Source organism: Drosophila sulfurigaster, chromosome 3, assembly GCF_023558435.1.
Source record: "Drosophila sulfurigaster albostrigata strain 15112-1811.04 chromosome 3, ASM2355843v2, whole genome shotgun sequence".
NCBI classification, from domain to species: Eukaryota; Metazoa; Arthropoda; class Insecta; order Diptera; family Drosophilidae; genus Drosophila; species Drosophila sulfurigaster.
Genome location: NC_084883.1, coordinates 46,153,771 through 46,179,808, shown reverse-complemented (window position 1 = coordinate 46,179,808; position 26,038 = coordinate 46,153,771). Strand labels below are relative to the sequence as shown.

The 26,038-nt window shown below is 43.9% G+C and overlaps 7 protein-coding genes across 8 annotated transcripts; 4 read left to right on the top strand and 3 right to left on the bottom strand.

Annotated features, from left to right (window-relative positions):
• Positions 1 to 3,156: 3,156 nt before the first annotated feature.
• On the top strand, positions 3,157 to 4,154 carry LOC133841529 (chromatin modification-related protein MEAF6). The gene is made up of 4 exons (XM_062274076.1): positions 3,157 to 3,400; positions 3,461 to 3,674; positions 3,734 to 3,859; positions 3,929 to 4,154. The coding sequence occupies exons 1-4, from the start codon at positions 3,245 to 3,247 to the stop codon at positions 4,084 to 4,086; spliced, it is 654 nt and encodes a 217-aa protein (XP_062130060.1). The 5' UTR covers positions 3,157 to 3,244; the 3' UTR covers positions 4,087 to 4,154.
• On the bottom strand, positions 4,153 to 4,934 carry LOC133841530 (protein lin-52 homolog). The gene is made up of 2 exons (XM_062274077.1): positions 4,470 to 4,934; positions 4,153 to 4,410 (listed from the first exon to the last, which is right to left on the bottom strand). Exons 1-2 carry the CDS (start codon positions 4,744 to 4,746, stop codon positions 4,262 to 4,264), a joined length of 426 nt encoding a protein of 141 aa, XP_062130061.1. The 5' UTR covers positions 4,747 to 4,934; the 3' UTR covers positions 4,153 to 4,261.
• A 186-nt stretch (positions 4,935 to 5,120) lies between these two features.
• On the top strand, positions 5,121 to 7,914 carry LOC133841527 (transmembrane 9 superfamily member 3). The gene is made up of 6 exons (XM_062274075.1): positions 5,121 to 5,380; positions 5,453 to 6,010; positions 6,071 to 6,369; positions 6,439 to 6,873; positions 6,939 to 7,169; positions 7,228 to 7,914. The coding sequence occupies exons 1-6, from the start codon at positions 5,291 to 5,293 to the stop codon at positions 7,370 to 7,372; spliced, it is 1,758 nt and encodes a 585-aa protein (XP_062130059.1). The 5' UTR covers positions 5,121 to 5,290; the 3' UTR covers positions 7,373 to 7,914.
• Positions 7,915 to 9,156: 1,242 nt separating this feature from the next.
• Positions 9,157 to 11,437, top strand: LOC133844837 (collagen alpha-2(I) chain). 2 transcript variants are annotated; one of them, XM_062279104.1, is made up of 4 exons: positions 9,157 to 9,624; positions 9,779 to 10,134; positions 10,201 to 10,296; positions 10,362 to 11,437. In XM_062279104.1, the coding sequence occupies exons 2-4, from the start codon at positions 9,978 to 9,980 to the stop codon at positions 11,210 to 11,212; spliced, it is 1,104 nt and encodes a 367-aa protein (XP_062135088.1). In that variant the 5' UTR covers positions 9,157 to 9,624; positions 9,779 to 9,977; the 3' UTR covers positions 11,213 to 11,437. The 2 variants fall into 2 exon arrangements, with proteins under 2 accessions (XP_062135088.1, XP_062135089.1); XM_062279105.1 differs by having other exon boundaries at positions 9,160 to 10,076; positions 10,179 to 10,296; positions 10,362 to 11,433.
• Positions 11,438 to 13,124: 1,687 nt separating this feature from the next.
• Positions 13,125 to 14,787, bottom strand: LOC133842401 (membrane-bound alkaline phosphatase). The gene has a single exon (XM_062275472.1). The coding sequence runs from the start codon at positions 14,750 to 14,752 to the stop codon at positions 13,193 to 13,195; it is 1,560 nt and encodes a 519-aa protein (XP_062131456.1). The 5' UTR covers positions 14,753 to 14,787; the 3' UTR covers positions 13,125 to 13,192.
• Positions 14,788 to 15,071: 284 nt separating this feature from the next.
• Positions 15,072 to 17,560, top strand: LOC133842400 (alkaline phosphatase). The gene is made up of 3 exons (XM_062275471.1): positions 15,072 to 15,230; positions 15,969 to 17,119; positions 17,178 to 17,560. Exons 1-3 carry the CDS (start codon positions 15,125 to 15,127, stop codon positions 17,514 to 17,516), a joined length of 1,596 nt encoding a protein of 531 aa, XP_062131455.1. The 5' UTR covers positions 15,072 to 15,124; the 3' UTR covers positions 17,517 to 17,560.
• Positions 17,561 to 18,727: 1,167 nt separating this feature from the next.
• LOC133840655 (serine/arginine repetitive matrix protein 2) lies at positions 18,728 to 25,569 on the bottom strand. Its single transcript, XM_062272603.1, has 3 exons — positions 24,196 to 25,569; positions 20,421 to 24,140; positions 18,728 to 20,359 (listed from the first exon to the last, which is right to left on the bottom strand). Exons 1-3 carry the CDS (start codon positions 25,059 to 25,061, stop codon positions 19,378 to 19,380), a joined length of 5,568 nt encoding a protein of 1,855 aa, XP_062128587.1. The 5' UTR covers positions 25,062 to 25,569; the 3' UTR covers positions 18,728 to 19,377.
• Between the last annotated feature and the right edge of the window lie 469 nt (positions 25,570 to 26,038).

Sequence of the window (26,038 nt, the reverse complement as noted above, 5' to 3'; positions counted from 1 at the left end):
TTAAATTATCAATTACTTAACCAAAAAGTTAATTTGAAAGTATTATAATACTTGAAATGTAACATTTAAAAATGTTTTTAAGTCTCATTTGTCTCTTAAATGATTCAGTTAAAATATTAATAACTTTATCATTTCATATTTAAATTTATAAAAATTGTTTTTTTATTATTTAATTATTCGATTGATTCACTGAAATTATTTATAACATTATTAACACAAATTTAAAATTTTACAAATTGTTTTTAAATATTGTTAATTTCTTTAACGATTAAATTAGGCTATATATAAGCGACATGAATATTAAATAGCGTTTTAAATATAAAGTTCTGTTCCTAAATCGAATTGCTCATCACAAATAACACTTTGTGTGACTTTGTGTAATTAAATTAATTAAGATTATACAACAGGAGTGCATTAAAATGCTAATGTGCATATGCATATGTGTTTCAACACACACTTATACTTATGTAAATATATGCATTTATGTACATTTCCCATTATACAATACAATTGCAACAATTCAATCAATTTTCAATGCCCACGCAAAGTTTTGAAACGAAGGCACGCAAACTGCACGTTACAAATGACAGCAACAACAACAACAACAAGAACAAATTTGCAGTACCATGTAAAAGCTCAAAGTGCTTAGAACAAAAATGCATGCGAGCCCCACAAGCACACATGCACACACAAAAACAATCAGCCAGCACAAAAATAATATAACAACAACAACAAGTATAAGCAGTGCAAATTGTGACGCCCCATCATGCGAATGAACACACACAATCAAACATACACATACGAAGCGCAAGAGAGTGCGAGCGGGAGAGCGCACACCATGCTGAGTGACGCGTCAGAGCACAGAGCACAGCAATGGCCGCGACGACGACGACGACGACGACATTCAACTTGAACTTTTTGCGCACTCACGCTCTCTCGCTCTCGCTCGCTGGCATGTTTGCTCTCGTGTGCTCATTGGCATCGACAGAGCGGCTGCATAGAAAATAATCAAGATCAAGTTTCTTCCGGCATATTTGCACAAAAACAAAAACTAGAGCTTTTTGTTGTTGTCGTTGCTGCTGCTGCTGCGATTGTAAAGAGAGCGCGTATTTAAGAGAGCCGCGATGCAGTAGCTTTTGCATAAGTTGAGAGCGAGTGTCAGTGAGTGTGTGTGTTTGTGTGTGCTCTGGCAAGTGCATATGTGTGTTTGTCAGTCAATCTGTTATGATGTCACTGCCAGCGCCGCCCTCGACCTGCCCCCTCCATTTAAATTGGTTCATGCGATTTTTGCATTTCATTTGAATTTCAAAATAATGCTGCCATATTACTAAAGCGAGCATTTTGGATGGCGTTTTCGATTTTCGTTATTCGATTTGGCGTTTTTGAGAAAAGTAATTTTCACTCGCTGGCGGCTTTGGAAAGCGTCGATGGCAACAAACTATGTGTGCGATTCTTGGAAACCAACGAAAAGCGCAGCAGCAACAGCAACATCAGCAGCGGCAGCAGCAGAAGAGACAACAACAAGTTGCAGCAGCGTCGTCATCGTTGCAAGCATTGAACTCGATTTTGTTTTCATTGCCGCTGAATTTCTAAAACGCAGCTAATTAGTCGAGAGTGTTTGCGTTGTTGTTGCACTTGTTGTTGTTGCTGTTGCAGTTGTTGTTGTTGTTGGCTACGCAGTCGTCGTTGGCCGTCGCTTCTTTAGCTGTGTTCCACTTTTCTGGCAGTTTTCCACTTTTCCTCAGTCACCGCAGCAGATTTCACACGCGGCCATGCAATTCATCATAAAAAGTATTGTAAACTGCAGTCAATTGGCTTAACAACTGGGGGGGAGGGAGATGGAAGATGTTTGCCTAAAAAAAAAACCAAATGAAAATAAGTTTTTCCAAGTCGCCCAGGCCGCGCCTCGTGTGTGTGTATATGTGTGTGTGTGTGTGTGTGTGTTTGTTTAAATAAAATGAAAGTTTTTTGCGCGCCAATCTTTGACACACATAGAAGGCAGTCAGTCAGTCAATCAGGCAGTCAGTCAGTCAATCAGTCAGTCAGTCAGCCACTTAGGCAGTCAGACGTGGAAGCAGACTTTGCTTACCGGCTTCAGTTCAGTTGCAAGTTGCAACTTGCAACGGTCGTTGCCGTTTCGATTTTCGTTTTGATTTCATTTTCTAATGTTGTCGCCGTCGTCTTCGTCGTATTTGTTTTCTTCGCTGCGCTGGATTAAGTTTTTGAGTCTGGGCCAAAGATGGTCTCATATGAAAAGTAAGAAAAACGCGTAGTCCAAATAAAATCACGCATACGACGCGTCGCAAGACGAGACGAGAAGCTGTTAAAAGTGAAATAGCCAAAGGTGCGTTTGCGTTGCTGAGCAACAAAGCGAAATGGTAAAAAGTAAAAGAGAAAGAGAGTAAAAGGGAGCGCAAGCTTACGCAGCAACAGTAGCAACAGGCAGAGCTGCCACAGCAGCAACAACAACAACAACAATAACTACAACCGACACAGATGGCGGCAACGCTTCACTTTTTTTTTGTGTGTGTGTGTTGTTTTTTAGGCAGTTCAACAAACTTTTTGGGCAGCAGCTTAGAAAGAACTTTGGGTCAATAAACTATGAAAGCCACTGTGATGATCTGCTGATCATCATGATCATCACCATCATTGTCTTTATGATGAAGAGTGTGATGGCGCTTGTTGCCGTGGCTTTTGTTTGAGTTTGAAATACACGCATATATAAAATAACCGCACCGCATAGAATAAACGACGCAACCAAAAACGCCACAAGAGGTCAATGGCAGACGCACTCGAATTGTCTATGAATCTTAAAAAGGGCATTGTAATGAAATTGCCTGCTTGCCTAACAATATGATACAAGACAAAAGCCACAATGAAGAATACTCAACCAGCAGGGCCCACCCTTCACAATTTATTTACATGAATTCCTAATGTCGGTCTTAAGAACATATCTTGTAAAAAATCAGTTTCTTGAATTTGAATTAATTTAGAGCATCACCAAACTGATTTCAAATTTAACGGTCATGTGTCGCTCACTGGCGCCATCTAGTTTGCGGTCATGTAAACATAGCAAGTTATCGAATCAAACAACACTGTCCAGTGTGGCCATTTTTAATAGCTCCACGCACATTTTGTGGTATACTGAGCAAATCCATTTACAGCCACACTTTAGCTTGCATTGAGAATCGCGAATCAACTGCAAATATAAATAAACAAAACAAAAAACGCAAACAAACAAAATATGAGTTCACCAACGAGTAAAAATGCCAGTGATACAAACAACAGCAACAACAATAAGCCAAAGAAGTCGGCCAAAACAAATTCCAATGCCAAGGGCGGCACCATGGACACACGCGGAGAATTGGCGGACCTCATCAAGAAGAAGGCAGAGACATCGGTAAACAAACAACATATATAAATGTAAACAATCAAAAGTAAATACTAAATGTGTACACAGGAACAACTAGCGAATCTGGAGCGACAGATTTATGCTTTCGAGGGCTCCTACTTAGAGGACACACAGCTGTGCGGCAACATCATTAGAGGCTGGGAACGATATCTGACCTCGAACAAGGCAACGAACTCAAAGGCAGACAAGCGAAATCGCAAATTCAAAGATGCCGAGCGTTTATTCTCCAAGTCCAGCATTACATCGATGGCCATATGCAATCGTGAGTCTACAATCAGTAACTGTTTTATGTTATCTATATGGTTTAATTGATAATTGCAGCTGAACGTGCTAGTGAATCGGATTCCATAACGAATGAAGACTCCAGCGATAATCAGTTGTCAATGAATCAGAATACAACAACCGCCCACGATGGAGCCACCAGCATCAAATCGCAGGATGACAAGGGTAAGCTTGTGAACCACACTTTTGCGTGAACTGTTGTAGTGGAATAACTATTCTAATCTTCTCTTGTAGATTCGCCCTCGCATCGCAACGATACTGGCAGCCTGGCCAGTAATAACAAGGAACTGCTTGGAACACCCACCTCGAATACGAAGAGCAAATTGACATCCAGCTCAAGTGCGACGGCCAAGAAAAGTGGACACATCAACAAGAAAATTAGGCATCGATAATGCTGCTGATGATGTCAAATCATTGTTTTAACGTACTATAATAATAAATACATTTGAATAGCTTTTGATTCTCATTATCGCATTTATTACAAAAAACATATCCATAAAAATAGACTACTTGCTAAGCTAACAAAAACTACGCGGTAATTATGGCATCTAACCTTGCTCCCCCCGCTCACTTCTTCGACTTGGCCATGCGATCAAAGATGCCCAGCAACTTGCCGCGTGTCATTTCCTTGGATTCCCGCAATCCTAACTGATAAACTTCATCCTGCATAGACTTAATCTTCTCGATCAGTTGATCGGGCGTCAGACTTGCCAGCTCTGCAAAGTAAGAGTTGACTGTGAAGTCTTTCCATGGTAATGTTCCAGCTTTAACTTACGATTAATTTGCGCTGCATCCATGTTGGACACACCTGGGGAGTAATCACCGCTTGGCTGGTGGATCGGTGTATTGCTCATGTTCATGAAATCATCCATGCCCGGAAAGCGCTCTGGCCATTGCACTGGAGATTCTCGTAACGTTTCCATTGAGATGAGTTCATCCTCCTCCTTCGCTGACAGCTCTTTCTTGCCTGTCGGACTGTCTTCGCCTTCGCCGTCTGTTTTCAGGATTGTTTCTGGTGCAAACATTTCAACACCCGGTTCTAAGTTGTTCATTTTGTTAACAGTTTTGTGTATATTTAAGGAATGCAATAAAAATTAATTAAAAACGCCGTTTGTATTTATGCTGCCATGCAGTGTGGCCAAATTGTTCGTTAAGTACAGTAGTTTTCTGTTAGATTCACAACAGGGTTGTATGTAATGATTGATAAATACTTGGTATCGATGCCAGTCGGCATATGCTAATGATAACGGAAAATGTTCTGGAAAATCTTTAGATTTTTAGCTAGTCATGTAAACAAAACCAAAAACCGATCATAAATTATAAAAATGTAGCAATTTGCAGCAAAATTAAAATAATAAATGCCAAACAAGCTGTTATTGACGTTGTGCAATTTGGTATATTTGATGACGTAAATTAGGATATTCTGAAATTGCAAGTTGCGGTCACGTAGAACAGTCAGCACTACAAAAATATATTTCGTTTAATTCTTTCATTTTGTTGAACTACAAAAATATACCCTGGAAAGAAACGCCAACTAGGCAGCAGAAGCAACAGCAGCAGGCTCAACAGCTTCAACACCAGCACACAGCAACAATAATGGGCACGTCACCGGTCTTGCTAATTTGTTTATGTCTGCTCGTCAGTAGCTGCTACGTGTCGGTGTCGGCCGACGAGCACAATCACAAGGTATGTTTGTATTTGTATTTGTATGCGCTGTATGTACATGCTTCCTTCTCCCTCTACCCACATTTTCTGCAGTACAATGATCGAGAGGAGGTCGTCTTGTGGATGAACACGGTGGGCCCGTATCATAATCGTCAGGAGACTTACGCCTATTTCTCACTGCCTTTCTGCAGTGGCGGCAAATCGAGCATCTCGCATTACCATGAGACGCTCAGCGAGGCGTTGCAGGGCGTCGAACTGGAGTTCAGTGGCTATGAGATGGATTTCAAGACGGATGTGCCACGTTCCGTGCTCTGCATGGTCGAGCTGAATGAGGAAAGTGTCAAGGCATTCACGTATGCCGTGATGAATGAGTATTGGTATCAGATGTACATCGATGGTCTGCCCATTTGGGGTAAAGTGGGTGAGCGAGATGAAACCGATGGCAAGTACTATATACATACGCACAAGAAGTTCGACATTGGCTATAATGGACAGCAAATTGTGGACGTTACGCTCACGACGGATTTGCGAGAGGAGCTGAAGCCGGATGCCAAGATCAAGTTCTCCTACGAGGTTAACTGGAAGGCCAGCAAGATTGAGTTTAAGAATCGCTTTGACAAGTATCTGGATCCCAATTTCTTCCAACACAGAGTGAGTTTAATGGAGTTCGGCCTGCAATTAACTATGACTAATTATTAATGTTTGCGACAGATTCATTGGTTCAGCATCTTCAATAGCTTTATGATGGTCATATTTTTGGTGGGCTTGGTTTCAATGATTTTAATGCGCACACTGCGCAAGGATTATGCGCGTTACAGCAAGGACGAGGAGGTGGATGATATGGAGCGCGATCTGGGTGACGAATACGGCTGGAAGCAGGTGCATGGGGATGTCTTCCGATCGCCACCCAATGCGCTGCTCTTCTCTGCCCTCGTTGGCGCCGGTTATCAGCTCATCTCGGTGGTCTTTTGTGTCATTATGTTTGCCATTGTCGGCGAACTCTACACTGAGTATGTGAAGCGAACGTAATTACAATTACCATATTAAATAATTAATTTCTTTATGCTTTGCTCTTGCAGACGTGGCTCGATGCTATCGACTGCCATCTTTGTGTACGCGGCCACATCACCGATTAATGGTTATTTCGGTGGCTCGCTTTACGCTCGACTTGGCGGCCGTTTGTGGATACGCCAAATGCTCGCTTCCGCTTTTACGGTGCCTGTGGCTGTCTGCGGCACTGCGTTCATGATTAACTTTATTGCCATTGGATATCATGCATCGCGTGCCATTCCTTTTGGCACTATGGTGGCTGTCACTTGCATTTGCTTGTTTGTCATCTTGCCCTTGACTCTCGTGGGCACTGTGGTGGGACGTAATTTGGATGGCCAACCGGATTTCCCGTGCCGTGTGAATGCTGTGCCACGGCCCATACCTGAGAAGAAATGGTACATGGAACCATTAATTATTGTGCTGCTGGGCGGCGTGCTTCCGTTTGGTTCCATCTTTATCGAAATGTATGTGATGCAAACAAGTTCTAAGATAAGAATAATTGCTAATTACTCGCTAATGACTTTTGCAGGTACTTTATCTTCACCTCGTTCTGGGCGTACAAAATCTATTATGTCTATGGCTTCATGTTGCTCGTGTTTACCATCTTGACTGTGGTCACTGTCTGTGTTACCATTGTGTGCACGTACTTTCTGCTCAACGCCGAGGATTATCGGTGGCAATGGACGAGCTTTATGGCCGCTGGATCCACATCGATTTACGTTTATGCCTACTCCTTTTACTACTTCTTCTTTAAAACCAAGTAAGTTTGATTTTGAAGTTGATCCAGAATTGTTTTCTACATACAATTCTTCTTGCAGAATGTTTGGCCTATTCCAAACGGCATTCTACTTCGGCTATATGGCACTCTTCAGCGGTGCATTGGGCATCATTTGCGGCACCGTCGGCTATGTGGGCACAAATTTGTTTGTGCGTAAAATTTATTCCAATGTGAAAATAGACTAAGTTCGTCCGGCTGTATAATGCTAACCAATCCTAAACCACTTACAATTGTATTTATTGCATAGTCCTTTAGTTAACCATCTTGTGTTTATATATATACTACTATCTCTTATATATTTTTCCAAAACTATCCTAAATTTGTATCCACGCCCCTATCTCTCTCATATCGGACAAGTCGAAAGCGACCGCACCAATGATACCAAACAGCCCTCGAGCTGAGCTGATTATAATCTGATCAGATCTGATCTTTGTGTGTATATTATACATATATGTATGTGGCACATACTATTTTTAGTGTTCTGTGTGAGTGAGTGCATATTGTAATATCATCGAATACTATGCCTGGAATCTTATCAAAACAAAAAATAACACACACACTGCAGCAGCAATTAGTAGAGATGTAAAATTGCAATTTACAAACGTGACTTCAGATTGTTTTTTGCGCCAATTAAGTTTATAAAAAGAATGCAGACCGTACGCAGAAATGTGCTGATTAGCAATAGTCGATAATTATTAAATTAATAAAGTCAAACATAGAAAACCAACGATGAATCTGAGATTAATCCAAATTTAACCGCATACACACCCAAAAACACTTTAGATTTCTTATCGTCCCTCGGTATCGCGTGTTTGCAACGCGACTTCTATCAAAGTGCAAACAACAGTAGCTAATTAAAACGTGTTTAGCTTAATCAATAGCCGGCAAATGGTTACAGAATGTGCGTAATCATTGAAATTGTACACGTGATTAATTTAAGGCCCCAGACGGGAATCCAAATTTCGAATTTTTTATTGCCTTCACGTTTTCAACGGTGTGCGACGAAGAATGGTGAAATTTATTAGCGATTATTGCGAACAAAACAAGTGATGACCAAATCGTGACCAAAGTATTGTTATATGATGGATCTATATCAGCAGTTAAGACTACGTTGCCAAGGACTTTATATGGAATTACCCCTTCAATTTATTGAGGTAAGTTGGAACAACAAGCTTTGTTTTTACTAAGTATAATATGGTATGTACTTTAAAGTTTCATGATGATTGGTTGCTTAGTTGAAACAACAACCAAATTTATGTAACCCTAAGAAAGCGAGTTAATATTTTATTAATGTATTCAGCGCGCTGAATGACCCTATAAAACATGATGGCTACAGTTGAGTATACTCGATTAGAATACACCCACTTCCCATTAATAAGCTTATCAGTTTACTTTTGATAATGTTAATATATTCCGAATCAGCATTAATAGTTAAATCGATATAGCCATGTCTGCCTAAGTAAAAAACCTAAATTTCCGTAATTAAGCAGCGATAGAGCTATTCAACTTTTTTACAAATGATTCTGTTCCTATGATACATATGTTTATTTTAAAATTTTATATATGATAATAGCAACAATATTTATCACTATGTTGATTCACAAAAGAAATCCCACTCCCTACTAAAGCAACTAATCATTTTTGACATATTTTATTGTTTCTTTAATAAATTCTACATTTATTATCCGATCGTAATAAAATTGTAAAAGTTTTTATGTTACTATTCAAGTCGCTAGCCCTTTCGCTCTATTTTATTGATTCTTTTATAGCTCACAAAACTATAATACGATCGTAATTAAATTGTCTTAAGCCATTTAGACTACAGTCAATTAATGTGTATGCTTTTAAGTGACTAGCTGTAAGCCATGTTCGTTCTTTCATAATGTTTCTCCGATTAGATCGTAACGAAACTCTAAGAAAACATATAGTATATGTATGGGTGCTATCCAAGTCTCTAGTGTCAAATTTAAGCTCTATTCATTTCTTTTCTTTGCGTTGCTGTGCTAATATCTAAAACAAACTTTATCTTTTATTTTTCGCATTAAGTATTTCCGGTCGTTTGAATTCGAAGAATAGAAGACTTTCCAAGTTTGCAAAGTTTTTTATAAATAGCAAAAGCAGATAACGTTGAAAATAAATTTATGTGTCAGTTTAATACACTACACGCCCTTGTACGTAATTGAACTAGGATATCTTTTAGTCGCGCATTTTCGACTCTCAAGACTCGAGTACTTTTCCACGCAATCTCGAAAAACACTTTTTCTTTCGACAAATTCGTATGCGTACTAAGTGTGTCTTGTCAATCGAATCCACTTGGATTCCACAATGGAAGTCACTTCGATATGCCACTCAAGATAAACTAATGACGCGTGTTGGGGAACCAGGAGAAGTATGCGATAAGCATGAAGAAAGAACTCAAGAACTTCCACGAGAGAATGTATGCGTAGCTTTAAATTCCAAGAGTGTTCATTTTATTCTTAATTTATGGAAATGAAAAGTTCGATCGAATTTTCTTGTTTCTCTCTCAAAAAATTTTCCCTAATTTAACTATTTGTATGTGTGGGGACGTTTATAACGGCGCTTAAAAATAGTTTTTTCTGACATTTGATGACCAAACATTAGAACCCTTCACTTGTTTTGGAGTGTGGAAAGGTGTTCAAAGCAATCGATTTCATTCATAATCACAAAAAATGTGCCCACGTGATTTTTAGTTTCTATCTCAAAACATGAGGGTAATAAACATCGGGACTTGTAAAAATTTTATGTGATGATTGACACGAATTGAGTGACATGCTTTTGAGCTCAGCTCAAGCGAGACAGTGTAGTGACTGTGATGATGCTGATGATGATGACCGCGATGATGCAGGCACAACCCACTGCATATGGTATGTGTTCTTGAGTTTCGTCTTTTATCTGATGAAAGCACAGTTAGAACTCATCTCATTTGGTATGCACATGGAAATGCCCTGCAACGAATATCATTAAAACTAGTTCAAACTGTTTAATATAAAAGACAGATGCCAAGGTCTGTTCTCAACTCAGTTTGTGGATGCTGCTGCCATAGAACACATCATGTTATCGTATTCTCTGCTTGCCGTGCTGCTGCTCGGTAAGTGCCCAAAGGATTAACTGTACCTCAGCTGCGACTGCTGCAACTTCTTCGACTTTCTTCAGGCTTTTACTCGGCTGCTAATGCTTCGCTCTTGAACTGCAACTGTGAGCCAGGACCTCCGGGTCCGCCTGGACCGCGTGGCCCTCCAGGTCTTGGTGGCCTCGGCAGTGCTGGAGGCGGTGGCGGCATCTGGGGTTATCCGCCTGTGCCGCCCTTCAACCAACACATTCCACCACTGATTGGACCCAGAGGATTGCCTGGACCGCCAGGACCACCTGGCTACTGCTTTCCCTGTCAGTACGGTGGTCAAGGTGGCCAAGGATTCGGTCCGAATAACTTTGGCTTGGCTGGTCCCGGCGGTGTTCAAGGACAGGGCATTGCCTCAGCCATTGGCAACATTATCATTATTCCCTCGGGCGTCAATGGACGTGCGCAACTTTTCCGTATCACACCCGATGGGCAGCTAGTGCGAATTGAAAACCCCCGCGAAGGGATAAATGAGATACTACCCAGCAATTTGCAAGATTTACTCGCCCAACAGGCAGCTGTACCCACAGCAGCCACAACATCAGGAATTACGCCGCCAGGTCAGGCCAGACCAGGAGCTACGCCCCCCACACCCGATGATCAACCCGAAGGATTAGATGAAGCCATGTTTGCTGTTTCCTCTAACAATATGGAATCGCGCAAGGAGGCAGCGTTGCGTGGCATTACCGATGCCAACGATTGGCGTCGGGTGCTGCTTTTGGGTGAACCGAATGCTCATAGTGCGGCCAGCTCGGAACCGGGAAGCACTAATCAGCTGGAGAGCAGCATGGATAGTTTTCAGCGCGCCCTCGTCGATTTGAGGGACAAGTACGCTTCGCTTATTCAGCCACGCACCACCGATCAACGATATGCCGTCATCCTCTAGACTCCTAAGTAGACCCACTTAATATACAGTTATTATAATAAACACGTACTGATAATTCCTAACAATCTTGACACAATCGCGTCTCAATCTATGGCTTATTGACACACCCTAATGAAATACCCTCAATGGAGACACAGACGTTGGTAGCGAGAAGGAGAGTGTGCGAAACATTCTAGAGTCTAAATATGGAATTTCCTGGGGTCTTGAGATAATCTCGCCTCAAATCTCGACAATATTGACAATTCATTCTGAAAAAAAAATCAAAAAATAAATGGGATATTTATTATTCTATGTATAGTTCGGAATTTCCATAGATCGATCATGGTTCAACGTGCCATTAAAAAATACCCCCAATAGATAGATACGCAGTAAAAGAAAGACAAAGAATGAAACGTTCTTTATATTCGTGATATGGACTTTACTTCAATCCTAATCTCTATTAAATCGCAATAAAATTGATAACTTATTCGGAAACAAGAATTTTCCTACAAGAAAAAAAAGTAATTCCTATTTACATATCTTAAAAGAAGAATGAAATGAAGAATGCTACATTTAATACAGACTAACCACAGACCAAATATATTAAAACTGTTTTCCTTTAATTAGGAAATGATCTCACAAAAGAAAATACATAACGAGTTATCTATATTACGGAATTTCCGTTTGAAAACCTTTTCAAACGCTGATAGCGATAATTATTATATAGTTTCGATTTCTTAAGCTAATAACTGAAGGGCAATCACACGACTGCAGTTTGATTAGATCTAGAAAGTTGTTTGTTTCAAATTCGAAAAAAGATTAGTTTCAGCGACACTCATATCATATCAAATTGTCTGTCGAATTTACGATCAGAACAATTTAATTTCACTTATACTTATACGAGTACTTATAATCAATGAACATAGCGTGATCTCATATATCATTGAGTTGCCATTAAAGTGCTCATATTGTTTGGCTAATCATTGAAAATTTATTTATAATAAGTTGTTCAGAGAACCCATCAGATTCGGCGAATGTTGTTGAACTTATTCATAACTCCAAGCGGGTTCCCCTCGAAGTAATCTTCATAGAAAAGACAGAGTACAAGGTTATTAGAGAGATTATTCAGAATTATGACAGCGGAAAGTTAGGGATTCGATTGCTCAGAGAAACTATAAATAGTCTTCTATTGTTTTTTTGGTAATGTAGTCAAGGTGCATTTTTGTTTTCAAACAAATAAATAGGTACATATATGTAGATAACAAAATTAATTTATAATGTTATTCTACTATAATCTATAATGATAGCTTGTTGATTTAGGAAATCTTTCACTATCTAGTACCAATAAATTATACTTCTTGCATTTCCCTTGCAATCTGAAGCTATCATTTGATTGTTCGGCTCAGCAACGAGAGAATATTTCATGGTGCTCTTGAGATACAGGTTTTGTTAATTTAATAATGTTTTGAAGGTCTTTTATACTGCTTACATCCTTTGTATGTTAATCTATCGCTGGAATTTTTATAGCCTAGATAATCCTAAAACATGAAAGGTATACAATTCCATAACCTTTAATTACCTTCATGAATTCAAAGGTAAATTAACTTAAGAAGTATTTCCTCTGAAAATCTGAATTTTAAATCAATGACAAAACAACTGTTTTCATTTCAATACTTAATTTATTATTATTTTTGTATATTTACATTTAAATTATTATTCAATAATGAATCTATGGTCTTCAACTCTGAATTCAATATTCTGCGGAATAGAATCAATTCCATTATATTGTCCCGCTATCTAATCCCCATTTAAAAGACAACTTCTTATGTAAATATATTTTAAATTTATTCAAACTGTAATCCCCTTAAAAAGAGAACTTTTTTCCCAGCCGGATGAATATGTTGATTTGTGAGTATTAACGCGTATATGAGAATCGTTTTGGCAATCGTCACCAAAGAGTGCGAAGTTTAATTAGAACTAAACAATCAATCAATCAGTGCTTTAATCACAGGCAGTTTTGCCATCGCCAACACACGCAGCAAAGGCAAGCATATGAGGAATGGTGTTCTGCTCATAGACTCCAGTAAATAGATGAGCCCAAGGTCCAGAGGCAAACACGCCGACATCCTCGCCGCCATGAGTCTCCGACTCCAAAGGAGCTGTGGCCGGAAACAGTTGAGCAGTGTCCTCGGACAACAGAGCAGTGGGATCCATACGCTCATGGGCTTCCGTATCGTAGTACTGATCGAAACTCTTGCCGTTCGCATAGCTGAGGGTCAAGTAGGGTTTGCCATCGGTGCCCAGGGATTCGGCCTCGCCAAAGATGTCGCTGCCACGTGCCTGATAGCCGCCTACACTGAACGTATGCGAGTGATCCGAGGTGACCACGATGAGTGTGTCTTCGAGGTTAGTTAGTTCGCGTGCACGCTTAATGGCCTTGGAGAACTCGGCGGTCTCGTCGAGAGCAATGCGTGCCATGGTGTCGTGATGACTGATATCAATTTTGCCGCCCTCCACAAACAAAAAGTAGCCGTTCTCCTCCTTCTGTAGCATTTCGATGGCCTTCTCTGTCATCTCCTCCAATGTGGGTTCGTTGTTCTCGGGATCAGCCAACTGCTCCACATGGTAGTGCATATGACTCTTGCTGAACAAACCAAGCAGACGATCCGTTTCAGTCACATTCACTTTGAGCAGCTTCTTTTGGGTCTTCACGAAAGTGTTGCCCTCGGCCAGAGCTTCGAATTCGGCAACCAAATTACGTCCATCGGTGCGACGTCCCTTCTCATAGAACTCTGGATCGTAGAAGCTGCGTTTTCCGCCGCCAAGTATCACCTTCAGTTTGCCGCCAACCTCGCCATGAATAAGCTGCACTGCAATATCATCCAATTCCTCAGCTAGATCGCCACAAGCTTCCTCCAGCACAGCATTGTTCTCCCACTCACGATCGGCGGTGTGAGCATAAACTCCGGCTGGCGAAGCATGGGTTACTCGAGTGGTTGTCACTAGACCAGCCGCTTTGCCCGCATCCATGGCCCATTTACCAACAGAGAACACATGGTTGTTGGTGTCAGCCATAGCCTGGCAATCGCCACGTTTCACATGCGCATTGACACCAATGGTGCCATAGTTGGCTTTCACACCGCACAAATAAGAAGTTGAAGTCGAAGCCGAGTCGGGCACAATTTTGTCCACACAATAAGTCTTGGAGAGACCCGTGTAGGGGAACTCCTCGAAGGACAGTTTCTGCTCTTCACCGCCAATGTAGCTTCGGGCAGCAGCCAGCGTAGCCAAGCCCATGCCGTCGCCCAAGAAGAGAATGATGTTCTTGGCACGCTTCTCATTGCGCACATAGCTCAGCTTCTCCAGAATATGCGCCTTGCTCGCCGACAGCCAATAGTCCTGTGTGTCCTCGCCCTCAATGATGCGAGCCCGTGTGCGCGTATTGCGCTGCAGATCGGGATGCATGTGCTCCTCCTCATCCACTGGTGGCGTGCCGGGCACAGCGCCGCCCAAGACGCAGGCAGCCAAGAGCAGCGCGGTCAGCAAACGTAATGTCCACATCTCGATAGTCAGGCAGATACTGTACTAACTACCCAATTGATCGACCGTTTTATAACCACGCTACGGACACTCGGACAAACGGCAGACAAGCTGTTGTGAGGCGTTGATAGCGTTGATTGGCTTAAAACCGCACAGATGTTTATGGCCTTTTATTCGCGCTACCCAATACCATATGCTGGTGGCACTCAAGATTAATCGATCGCCACTCAAGATTGGGACAAATCACAATAACAATTGAAATACACCGGGGATTACTGGCCAATTCAGCTAACTCATCGATAAGCAAAACTTGAGGCTATATAACCAGGTCGCATTCACTTTGGACAACAGTCTAGCAGCAGCCGTCGGACGAGTTGTAACAGAAGAGTAAAGATGTCGCTGAAGTTGCAAAGCAGTTTGCTAGTCTGGTGCACCTTGGCCCTCGCCCTGGTGCTCACGTCGCCTACCAGAGCGGATCTAACAGACGATCAAGACCATGGTAAGTGAATGTCAACGATAAAGGCTTATCGTTAGCTAAGGCTAGAAAGTAGGGAAGGGATCCCTAAGTGAAAGGGAAATAGTGAAAGATAATTAATACCTCTACAGTGTCGCTAATCATTTGCTTTAAGTTGATTAGTTGCGAAGTGGAAGCTCCGACCGATTAGCAGATTGTATAAACGATTTGTGCTAAGGGGGAATAAAGTCATCAAGATAGGAGGTAATCGATTATTTATGAGATTTGAGAACATTATGGGAGGGGTTATTGAAAACCATTTAAGAGATTTTTGTACTGGCAAGGAAATATAAGAAAAAAGAACAAAGAGTTGTTAATAGCGAATAAGTAGAAGTTTTGAGGGACACTTAGAACCTCTTTACTTTGTTTGTGGTCTTTGCCAAACAATAATTTTCAGAATTGAATAGAATAGAATATATGTAATAGAAAGACGTCTTCGAGGGAGTCTTATAACCTCTTAAAGCCTTCCTCCGTGAGGGACTGAGTTCTTAGAGGCAATTTAAAAAAATGTATAAAGGAGCTCTGGCGGATGATGGGTTCATAAAGGAACTGTCTATTAATTTCTCTTTACTAAAGGTTTATCTCCTTAACGTTTAGATTATTTTATTTTTTTTTAAATCGTCAGTTATCAAGGCTCTTAATTGGTAATAATGATTGTGAAGAAGATTTGTTAAAAAATTCCATGAATAATTTTCAACCAATCCGATAATTTTATTTGTGCAGAACAACATCCTAAAATGCCAAGCTCCCGGGCCTACGTCGAATTGGATGAGGAGCTCGACACCAAGTTCTGGTACGACAAAGCACAATCTATATTGGCCGACAAACTGGAGCACCACAAGAAGCTTAATGAGAATCGCGCGAAGAACATCATACTCTTCATGGGCGACGGCATGTCAGTTCACACTATCGCCGCTACTCGCAACTACATGGGTGACAGCAACAAGCAAGTCTCCTTCGAAAAATTCCCGTATGTGGGACTCTCAAAGACCTATGCAGTTGATGAACGCACTCCTGACTCGGCAAATACAGCAACGGCGTATCTGACTGGTGTCAAAGCTAACTACGGCACCATTGGTGTCAATGCCCAGGTGAAACGCAAGGATTGCTATGCCGGAGTTGATAACAGCACACACACCCAGAGCATTGCCCAGTGGGCACAGGAGGCTGGAAAGTGGGCGGGTCTAGTGACAACAGCTCGTGTCACACACGCTTCTCCCGCTGGTGTCTATGCGCATGTGGCTAATCGCGAATGGGAACACGATGAGCGTATCACCAAGGACGGCTGCAGTGCGGAGGTCAACACGGACATTGCTCGCCAGCTGGTGGAGTGGCCTGTGGGCAAGGATCTGCGCGTGGTTCTGGGTGGCGGAAGAGCTTACTTCCGTGACAAGAAGTTGCGCGATGAAGAAGGCATCCTGGGTCTGCGCACTGATGGACGCGATCTGATCAAGGACTGGCAGCAGGATAAGAAAGAACAAGGCGCTGAGGGGCACTATGTCTGGTCGCGCAAGGGTCTCTACGATCTCAACCTGGACAAGACAGACTATCTGCTGGGACTCTTCGATGTCTCGCACTGTCCGTATCACGGCGATCGCACCCGCAGCAGGCTTGACTATGCAGAGCCCTCGCTTTCTGAAATGACCGAGGCAGCCATCAAGGTGCTAAGTCGCAACGAGAAGGGTTATTTCCTTTTCGTCGAGAGTGGACGCATTGACATGGCGCATCACGATACCCTGGCACGCAAGGCTCTCGAGGACACCAAAGAGTTTGCCTACACCGTTGAGATGGCACGCAAGATGACCTCCGAGGAGGACACACTCATTGTGGTCACCTCAGATCACTCGCACACGATGTCCATCAACGGGTATCCTGTAAGGAATTTCACTATATTACCTCTTTTTAGCTCTGCTAATTCTTTTTCCTTTGCAGTATCGTCGCCAGAACATCTTTTCGCTGGCTCCCAATCTGGCCACCGATGAGAAGCCTTTTACCATTCTTTCATATGCTAACGGTCCTGGCTATGCAAACACCTATAATGAGAAGGGTCGCATTGATCTCACTAATGTAGACACCTATCAGCCCGACTTCATGTTCCAGGCCACAGTACCACTCTACTCTGAGACGCACGGCGCCGAAGATGTGGGCGTCTTTGCCTCAGGTCCCAAGGAGCACTTATTTGCCGGCAACTACGAACAGAGCACCATTCCCGCCCTGATGGCTCATGCTGCTGACATTGGTCCCTTTGCCCAGGACAAGCTGAAGAAATAGAAATAGAAATAGTAGTTGCAATAAAGTGATGCCTTTGTTGATGATATTATAGTATAAGATTCCAGTAGTCAACTATCTTAGGGATTAAACAGGCTATTAGGAGATCTGCACATTAGTCTTATATGACGGCTATATGATAAAAGCTGCGTATACTTTATGTTTAAATTTACTATTAAAAGATAAGATAATTGAATGATTAATTTATGCAACGTTCATGCTATGTTTTATATTCTGTTATCACACTCAATATACCCTATAAGCAACTAAATAAATATTTAAAGTAAAGTTGAACTTTTTTTTAGATACATAAAGTCACGAACGCAAAGCTTAATAATTTTGAAACCAAACTATCTACTTGTATCTTATTTATATCCTTTTTAAAAACCATCGAAAACCACCAAATCAAAAGAAATCTTCAAAGGATTCGTGAGCAATCAAAATGTCTTGTTATCTTCTTCAAGGACTCTCCGATTTTATTGCATAGTAAGGCTTAAAGCACTCTAGTCTTTCTGCATGTAAGAGAACATCCTGGTATTCCTTAAATTAAAGAAATCATAGCTAGTTCTATATGATCAGGATCAATTTTTTTATACTTATCATTTTGTCATATCCTTTCGCACATTGATAGGGCATTGTTTGCTAGGTTACACAAGTGAAACTTTATCGATTGGCATAAAAAAATAATATGGTCAAATTTGTAAATTGTAAATTTTTGCCCAAAAGTCGCAAAGGAATCGCCCAAAAACAGAAAATCCTTGATAACTTCGAAACTAACAGGTCGATTTGAATGATATTTGGCCAATTGATAGACCTTTGTTAACAGCTTCGATTGACACCAATTCAATCATCAGGATCCTTCAAAGGACTCTCGAGTTATAGCTTATTTTTTCTACACAGAAATGTACGATTAATTCCGCTCCTGTAAGGACTTTTATCCTTTTTATATTATATTTCAATTCAGGGCACCAAGCACTATTGGTATGCCAAAGGACATTTCGCTAGTACTTCAAACGGCGGAGTTACAACCGATTTTCCAAATTTTCGACAATTTTTCCATGCCTCACCCTATAAAAATTTTCAAAAATTTTGTGGTGAAAAATCTTAAAATCCTTGAATGCAGATCGGTAGAATCGATCACTAACGGCGCAAAAATTAAGGTCCTTTTTACATTTGCAAGGAAATAAGGGAACTAGAACTAAGTGTAAAATCTGTTATGTTTTGTATGATTCTATGTACGCAACTGTACTTTCGTTTATTTGCAGAATTTAGTATAAATGTAGTTTGTTTAGTTTTTCTCGATTGTTTTGTTTTTGTTCTTAAATAGAATACGAACTTTGCTTAGACTAGGGATTCGATTCGATATATTTTCACATTTTTCCAGATGAATCGATTCTATTTACAGGCGTTTTAGTTTCTTGTAGAAATCAATGGACTAAATGACAATGAGGATGCTAAATAATGCTCTCAGTTGGTTAAATCTATCTCGAGTTAACAATAAATGCGTTCTGCTTCCAATAAACAAATGAAATCAAAATGAATTCAAAATAATAAATGTTTCTATGGAAGTATAAAACCAATGTAAATGATACGTATATAATTGCCAGGAGTTTGGCTCGTTGGTTGATCATGTAAAAAAAAAGAAATAGGTCTACGTCCATACTAAGGCTATAAGATAACTACTTAAAACTAGCTTGTTATATGATGTGTCCAGCTTGCAGGTTTGTCGGTTCTAAGTACTTGCGAGTATCTATCTATAAGAGTGTATAATATAGCGAACCGGGTGATCTTAAAACTGATCAGGAAGTGGCTGAGGAGCGTGCATAGTGTTGTGTGTCTGTTCCTGTTCTCTTCGATTTGTGTCTTAGGCTTCAAGCAGTTGTGGTGCTGACGGCGTTTGCACCTTGGCATCGGCTGCCACTTTCGGCGCCGCTTCGGCATCCGTGAGATCGGAAGTGGGCTCATCCAGGCCAGGATCCAAGTCCAGTGTTTTGGGCAACGGTCCAATCTTTTGCAAAATGTCCACTGGCATAATCTCTCGCATTGTTGACACCGGCTGCACCTTGAAATGCGATGATAACGTGGGCAGCGGTGGTGGCGTGAAGAATGGCGGAGGTGTCGATGTCATGGGCGATGCAGTAAGCGGAGGAACGGGCAGTGGCAGCGGCAGAGGTAGCGGCACAGGTTGTGGCACAGGCGCTGGTGTGGTTAAAGATGCAGGCACTGGTATGGGTGCAGGCGTTGGATGATACCCGCTGTAGTTCTGTGAACCGAGCACAGGAATCGGCTGTGATGCGGGTGCGGGCGCTGTCATCGCTGGCGGTGGACCGCGCAGATAGTGGGGCAGCACATGATGTAACGGCGGTGGCGGATGTCGCGTGAAGAACTCTTGCAGCAAGGCCTCTGCCTGGGCAGGCGGTGGCGGCGGTCGATGGCGCATAAACGAAGGCATGGGCAGATGTCCTAATTTCACCAGCATGGCCATGTACTTGGGATCAAAGTGCGGTGGAGGGGCTGGATGCGTGGGTCGTAAGATGCGTTCCCGTGACTTGATTACCAAACCTTTGGCTACATCACAATGGTAATAACGAAAAACGGGCTTTTTCTGCACCAGAACCGCCTTGCTCGCAGTCGCTGGCTTGGGTGCCATGGGTCGAGGTGGCACAGGCAACGCCAGCAGCTGTTCGCGCGCCTGTTGCTCGCGTGCCAACTGCGCGGCTGCTCGTTGTTGATTCTGTCGCACTTTTTGCTCTAGCAGCTGCACCACAACTTTGCGATCTTCCTTGTCGCTCTCGTAGTTAGGCAGCACCATATCCACAAAGTTGACGCGCTTGCGCTTTGGTTTGCTAAAGGATTAAAACGAAATAATAAAAGAGTTGAAATAAAGAATGCTTTGGCAAAACTTACCTGTTATCTTCGAGCGGCACCTCGGGCTGCACAGGCGCCACTATAGCCAGCGGCTCCACAGTCGCCACCATCGAGGGCACAATCTCCAGCACATTGCCCTTTTGCACAGCCACCGATGACATAGGCATGCTTGCTATGGGCATTACAGGCGTCATGGACGACATGGGTGCCATAGGCAGCTCTCGTAGCACAGGCATCGCCGCGCCAGCTGCTCCGACTGGTTCTACTAGCGCACCGTTATAATCATAGTTCATGGGCGCCACAGCAGCTGTTGCGCTGCCCGCATACTCTCCGCTGTAGTGCGCATAAGCCTCCTCCATGCTGTACGCCGGATCCATGTAGGCATATCCGTCGTAGTGCTCGCCACTTGCCGCCGCCTCCTGTTGCTGCATCAGGGTCATGTTGTAGTAGTATTCAGCTGCCTCCATGCTCTGGTTCTCCACAAAGTAGTCAGCAAAGCTCTGACTGTGAGGCGATCTCGAACGCGATCTACTCGGCGATCGTGTACGCGGGCGACGTCGTGGCGGCGAGCGGGATCTCGACGATGACCAGCTGCGTCGCATGGGCGGCGAAGGTGGCTTGAAGGGCAACGGTGAGCGGGAGTAGCATCTGTCGCGACTGAAGGAGCGACGTCTGTTTGGCGGTGGTGGCGAACGTGGACCAGCAAAGAGCTTGCCGCCGCCGGGCGGTGACAGCGAACTGCGACGACGTCGCATCATCGCTGGCTTCACGTTGCGATTACGCCTGTGCAGCGGACTGCGGCTGCGCGTTCGACTGCGACTTATGCTGCGACTGTGACGTCCCATGCTACCCATGCGCCCCTTGACAAAGCGTCCGCGTCGCAGCGGAGGCGAAGTAAGCGGTCTGCGTCGTCTGGGACTTGGCGAGCGGGTGATATCCTTACTGCGACTCGGTCGCACATGACGTCGGAAGTGATTACGCGAGAGCGAGCGAGATCTGGAGCGTTCGCGGGTGCGTGAACGCTTCAGCGAATGCGGCGGATGTTGCTGATGTGATGACGGCGGATGATGACTTGAGTTATGGGAGCGGGAAACGGACAACGGAGACGGTGGCAGTGGCTTTGAGTGACGCGTATCCATAATAGTGGGCTTCACAATGGCAATCTCCTTGTGCGGCTTCACCAGCTTCGGTTCTGTTGGCGCTGGCTGCGTCGTCGTCTCCGGCTCATCCTTGTCGAAGATGGCGGGTTTGCGTGCCGACAGCTTCAACGGCGAAATGGTCAGCTTGATGGCCTCGCGATTCGCATTGAAGATGTTGTTCACAGGCGATGCAATTGCGGCGACTTGCGGCGGTGTCTCAACGGCTCGCGACTGTTCTACTTGCTGTTCCTCATCGCCAGCTGCTGTCGGCGGCTTTAGCTCCGATTTGCGATACTTGTTCATGATGGCGTTCCGCTGTGTAATGAACAGCGATTCCATTTTCAGCAGCTCCTCGCAGATATCATCACCTGAATCGTAGTTCTCTCGCATCATTTGTATGCGCGCTAGATTATCCTCGAGACTCTGCAACTTGCGCAGATCCCGACTCACATTGTTCTTCTTGTAGTTGAGTTGTTGCTTGCCGGGCATTGACTCTTCGGTGGCGGATGATTGCGATTGCGATTGTGATTGATCGGTGCTCTCCATGCTGAGAAGTTGCTTTTGCTCTTCCTGCTCGTTTTTGTTCGTCTGCTCTTCGTCCTCTGCACTCGAAGCTTCAGCATCATCATCTTCGTCATCTTCCTCCTCTTCGTCGTCGTCATCATCAGAGCTGCTTGCACTGCTGCTACTGCCGCTGCTGCTGCTCGAGGTGCCGTCGTCTGTGCCATCGCTGGAAGATTCTTCGGCAGTGGAATTGCTTAAGGAACTATTTGTTGTTGCTGTTGTGGTTGTGGCAGTTGTAGCCAGATTTGCTGTGTTCTCGCTTGCAGCGCTGCTTGCTTCAGTCGAGCTGTTACCTCCCATCTTAATACTCTTCATGAACTTGTCATACAGATCGTGTATATTAATCAACGGCTTGTCAGGCACAGTTGTTGCGACTCCTTCTCCTGTCGCTGCTTCTGCTACTACTGATGTTTGCTGCAGTTTCGCCCTGGGAGGCGGCGTGCTCTTGGCATTCCACAAGGTATTCGAGTCATCGTCGTCGCCATTCAATCGCGCCACAATTGTGCTTGCTGCATTCTTCGGTGTGCTGCTGTCGCCGCCTGCTGTCGAGTCATCGTTCTCCCAGTTGTCTATGTAGTCATCAGTATCCGGACTGTGTGCATCAGCGGTAACAGCAAGAGGTTTGGCTAGCGGAGGCGGTTCATTGGCAACCCGCGCTCCATTACGCACTGGCGCGTCTCGCTCCCTATCACGTTCGCGTTCTTTTTCCCGCTTCATTTCCCACTCGATTTCTCGCTCCACATCTCGCGGCGGCGGCGTCAAATTGCGCTCCACTTTTATCTGTCGCGCTGTGAGCAACGGCGGCGTTCGGGAGCGATTCTTCTCTTGCTTAATGCTGCGCTCCCTGTACTTGTTGTCCCGCTCTCTGTCCCTCTCTCTGGAGCTATTTCGATAGCTACCATTGCGCTGCATGCTGCGGCGACCTTCAGTTAATACTGTTTCACGCTTGAAAGGATTCGCATGCCTTGGTTTCTCTCTCGGTTGCTCCTCCTCGACGTGTTCCTGCTTAATGTGCAGAACTTCCACCACCTTCTTGGTCCGATGCTCATGACTCTTGCGCAGCAGCTGTTCCTTAGTGGCCAGCAATGCATCCAAATGTAAATCATTATCCTCGAGAAGCGCTCCAATGCGACTGTGAATCTCGCTGTGCATTTTTAGCTGCGGTGTTGTTGATTTTGAGGGCTCTGGGGGCGTTGCTGATTTGTTTACGTGTCGATTGTCAAGAGGTGGCGTCGTACTTCGCTCCAGCGACACAACTGGCGTGGGCGTCAATGTCCTGACTGGGCTGGCTTCTTTGTTCAGTCTTGGCGGCGATTCGGCAAATATATCGAAAGCTTTGCGCGTCTCGACGACATTCGTTGGCGCTCTTGGCGGTGTTAGCGGTTGCTGTTGCTCCTTCTCCTGTTCTTGCACATTTTGCACTACAGCTGGCAGTGTTTGTTGCTGTATTTCTGGCTGAGGCGTCACCGCTGCCGTTGCTACTGTTGGTGGCGGTGGCGTCGACGGTGTTCTCACTTTTATCTCTGCCTTGCGACTCTTGCTGCGACTTCGTCGTGTCTCCCTTTCTGTACGTTCCCGGGACTTTTCTTTACTTACATTGCTGCTCGTCTCGTGGCGACGCTCTTGCTCCCTATGGCGTTCATTTGACTTCTCCGTTGGCTTCGATCGCCCCCTGGAACGTTCCCTTGCCCTCTGATGGTTCTCCGTTCTCTCTCGCGAACGCGGCGTCTTCTGCCTCGGCTCTTTGGATCGTTCCCTTCGTTTTTCCCTGTGATTGGATCGCTCCCGTCGTCTGCTGCTCTTGCCGGCATCTGGATTGCTTGCTAAACTGGAACGTGATCTCTGCTGTGCTCGTTCTTTAGAACGTTCTCGTCGCTCCGCTCGTTCCTTGGAGCGTTCGCGTTGCTTCTCCATATGTTCCTTGGGCAGCTCTTTGTTAGCTTTCTCCTTTGACCTGCTGCGTCTATCACGCGGCCCGCAATCTCGATGCTGCTTGTTGCCGCAATTTTTGACCAATTTAAAAATGAACGACATCGATGGCTTCGTAGTGGTCCAGCTACAAAAAGAGATCGATTTTAAGGTAAAGACGTCGGTATCTTTCTGCTACTTACAGTAATTCAGAGCGGGAACGCATTCCGCTTTGTCCTGGGCCTTGATTGGGAGGTAAAGCTGGTCCATAGGTGCTGCCTGCTGCTGCATTTGGAGACGTCGTTCCCTGAGGTCCATTGCACGTTGTTGATGACGATAGTGTTGATAAAACGCTGTTGTTGGGCGTTATACAACGATTGGGTGCCGGCGGCCGACTGAAGAAGGGCGAACGCATGCCTCGCATGCCACCACGCGGCATCCTCGGTCGAAATGGACCCATGCGCCCGAAGTCAAAGCATTGCGGCGGCGGACGCATGTGAAAACGCAGCGGATTGATTCCAATGAAGTTGCTGTGATGCGGGGCGGGCGATGGTTGTTGTGATTGTGACGATGCTGATGAAGATGGTGTTGATGTTGAAGCGGCAGCTGCTTCCGCTTGTTTCTCCTGACGCGCCAACTGCACATCCTTCACATCCTGCGAATCGGAATCGGTATCAGAGTACAAACCTTCGCTGTCATCCGCATCCGCTTCTGTTGAGGTTGTTTCGCATGTGGCGCTCCCATTTGGTTGGGTTTGATTTGCAGTCGCCTCCTTGCGCCTGATGGCTTCCAGCTCCAGCAAAGCGCGCACATTTTCTTCGCCAGAGTTCGCGTTATCGTTATCGATTTGTGATGTCAGCTTGCGCAATGATTTGTTCATAACGTCCTTGGCCAGTACTTTCTTCAGCGCTGGACTTGCATTGCCTTGTTGTTGTTGATGGGGCGGTGTGACCAGCTCTCCCGGCTCCAGTTCTCGGCTGTTGTCTCCATCTTGCATTTCCTCAGCCAACGCGACGCCGCCTTCGCCTCCACCTCCTACTGCTTCTCCTCCACCAATTATTAGCGACATTTTTGCATAAATTTGCTTGTAAATTGTTTTTTCGTTGCTCGCTGCTCACATACAAACACACACACACAATGATGATGATGAAAATATGTAGTAATCAATGCGATTGCTTTTGCGGGCTGCGTGGGGTGCTGCACGGGGGGGTGTGGTTCATCCTCGTTTTGACACTTTTGCGCTTACTTGGTTATTGTGTGATTTATGTTGTGTTTCCAATTAGTGAGTGCACTGTCCTTTGCACTGTTCACCTCGTACGGCACACACGCTGCGTCGCATCCACGTGCACACGATTTGAGTTTGCTTTTGTTTGAATACTTCATGTAAAATGGTGTTTATGCATTTTCAAAGACCATTACAATTGTGTCGAATCCCGTTCACATCTATAATGCCCTCAGCGTGACCGCAGCTTTCAATACTCAATATACCAAATACAAATATACCAAATACACTTGACAGCGTTCGCTCAAATGAACTGCTTAGTGGCTCCGATAAGGGCGCCAACTGTTAATTAGATTTTTTGTGTTTTCCTTTTTTTCTGTCACACTAATATCAAAGCAAAACACTTTTAATTCAAAAACTGCAAAATTTGTTGTGTTGTGTGGCAATAAGTTCCTTATATCTTAAATATATACTAAAAAGTACCACATACCACAGCTGTCGGCCATAGAGGTTTTTCCCACAAACACGTGCCTGGAAGGGTGCTTGGAATAAAATATATTCGAAGCTTAATATCGTAATGCATGACGAATATTTTTTCATTCATCTGAAAACACAAAATGAATTATTATTATTTACAAAACGATGCAAACATGTGGCTGTAATCGATAGATTTTCTCATGCATTATACACGCCGCACGAAAGTATGCAATAAAATATGTGCTTACAGTTTGAAAGTCGTACGTAACTATCGATAAGTGGCAGCGATAAGACGCTACACTTTCAAATTGGTAAAAACGGTATGCTTAAGTGATTGGCAACTTTGT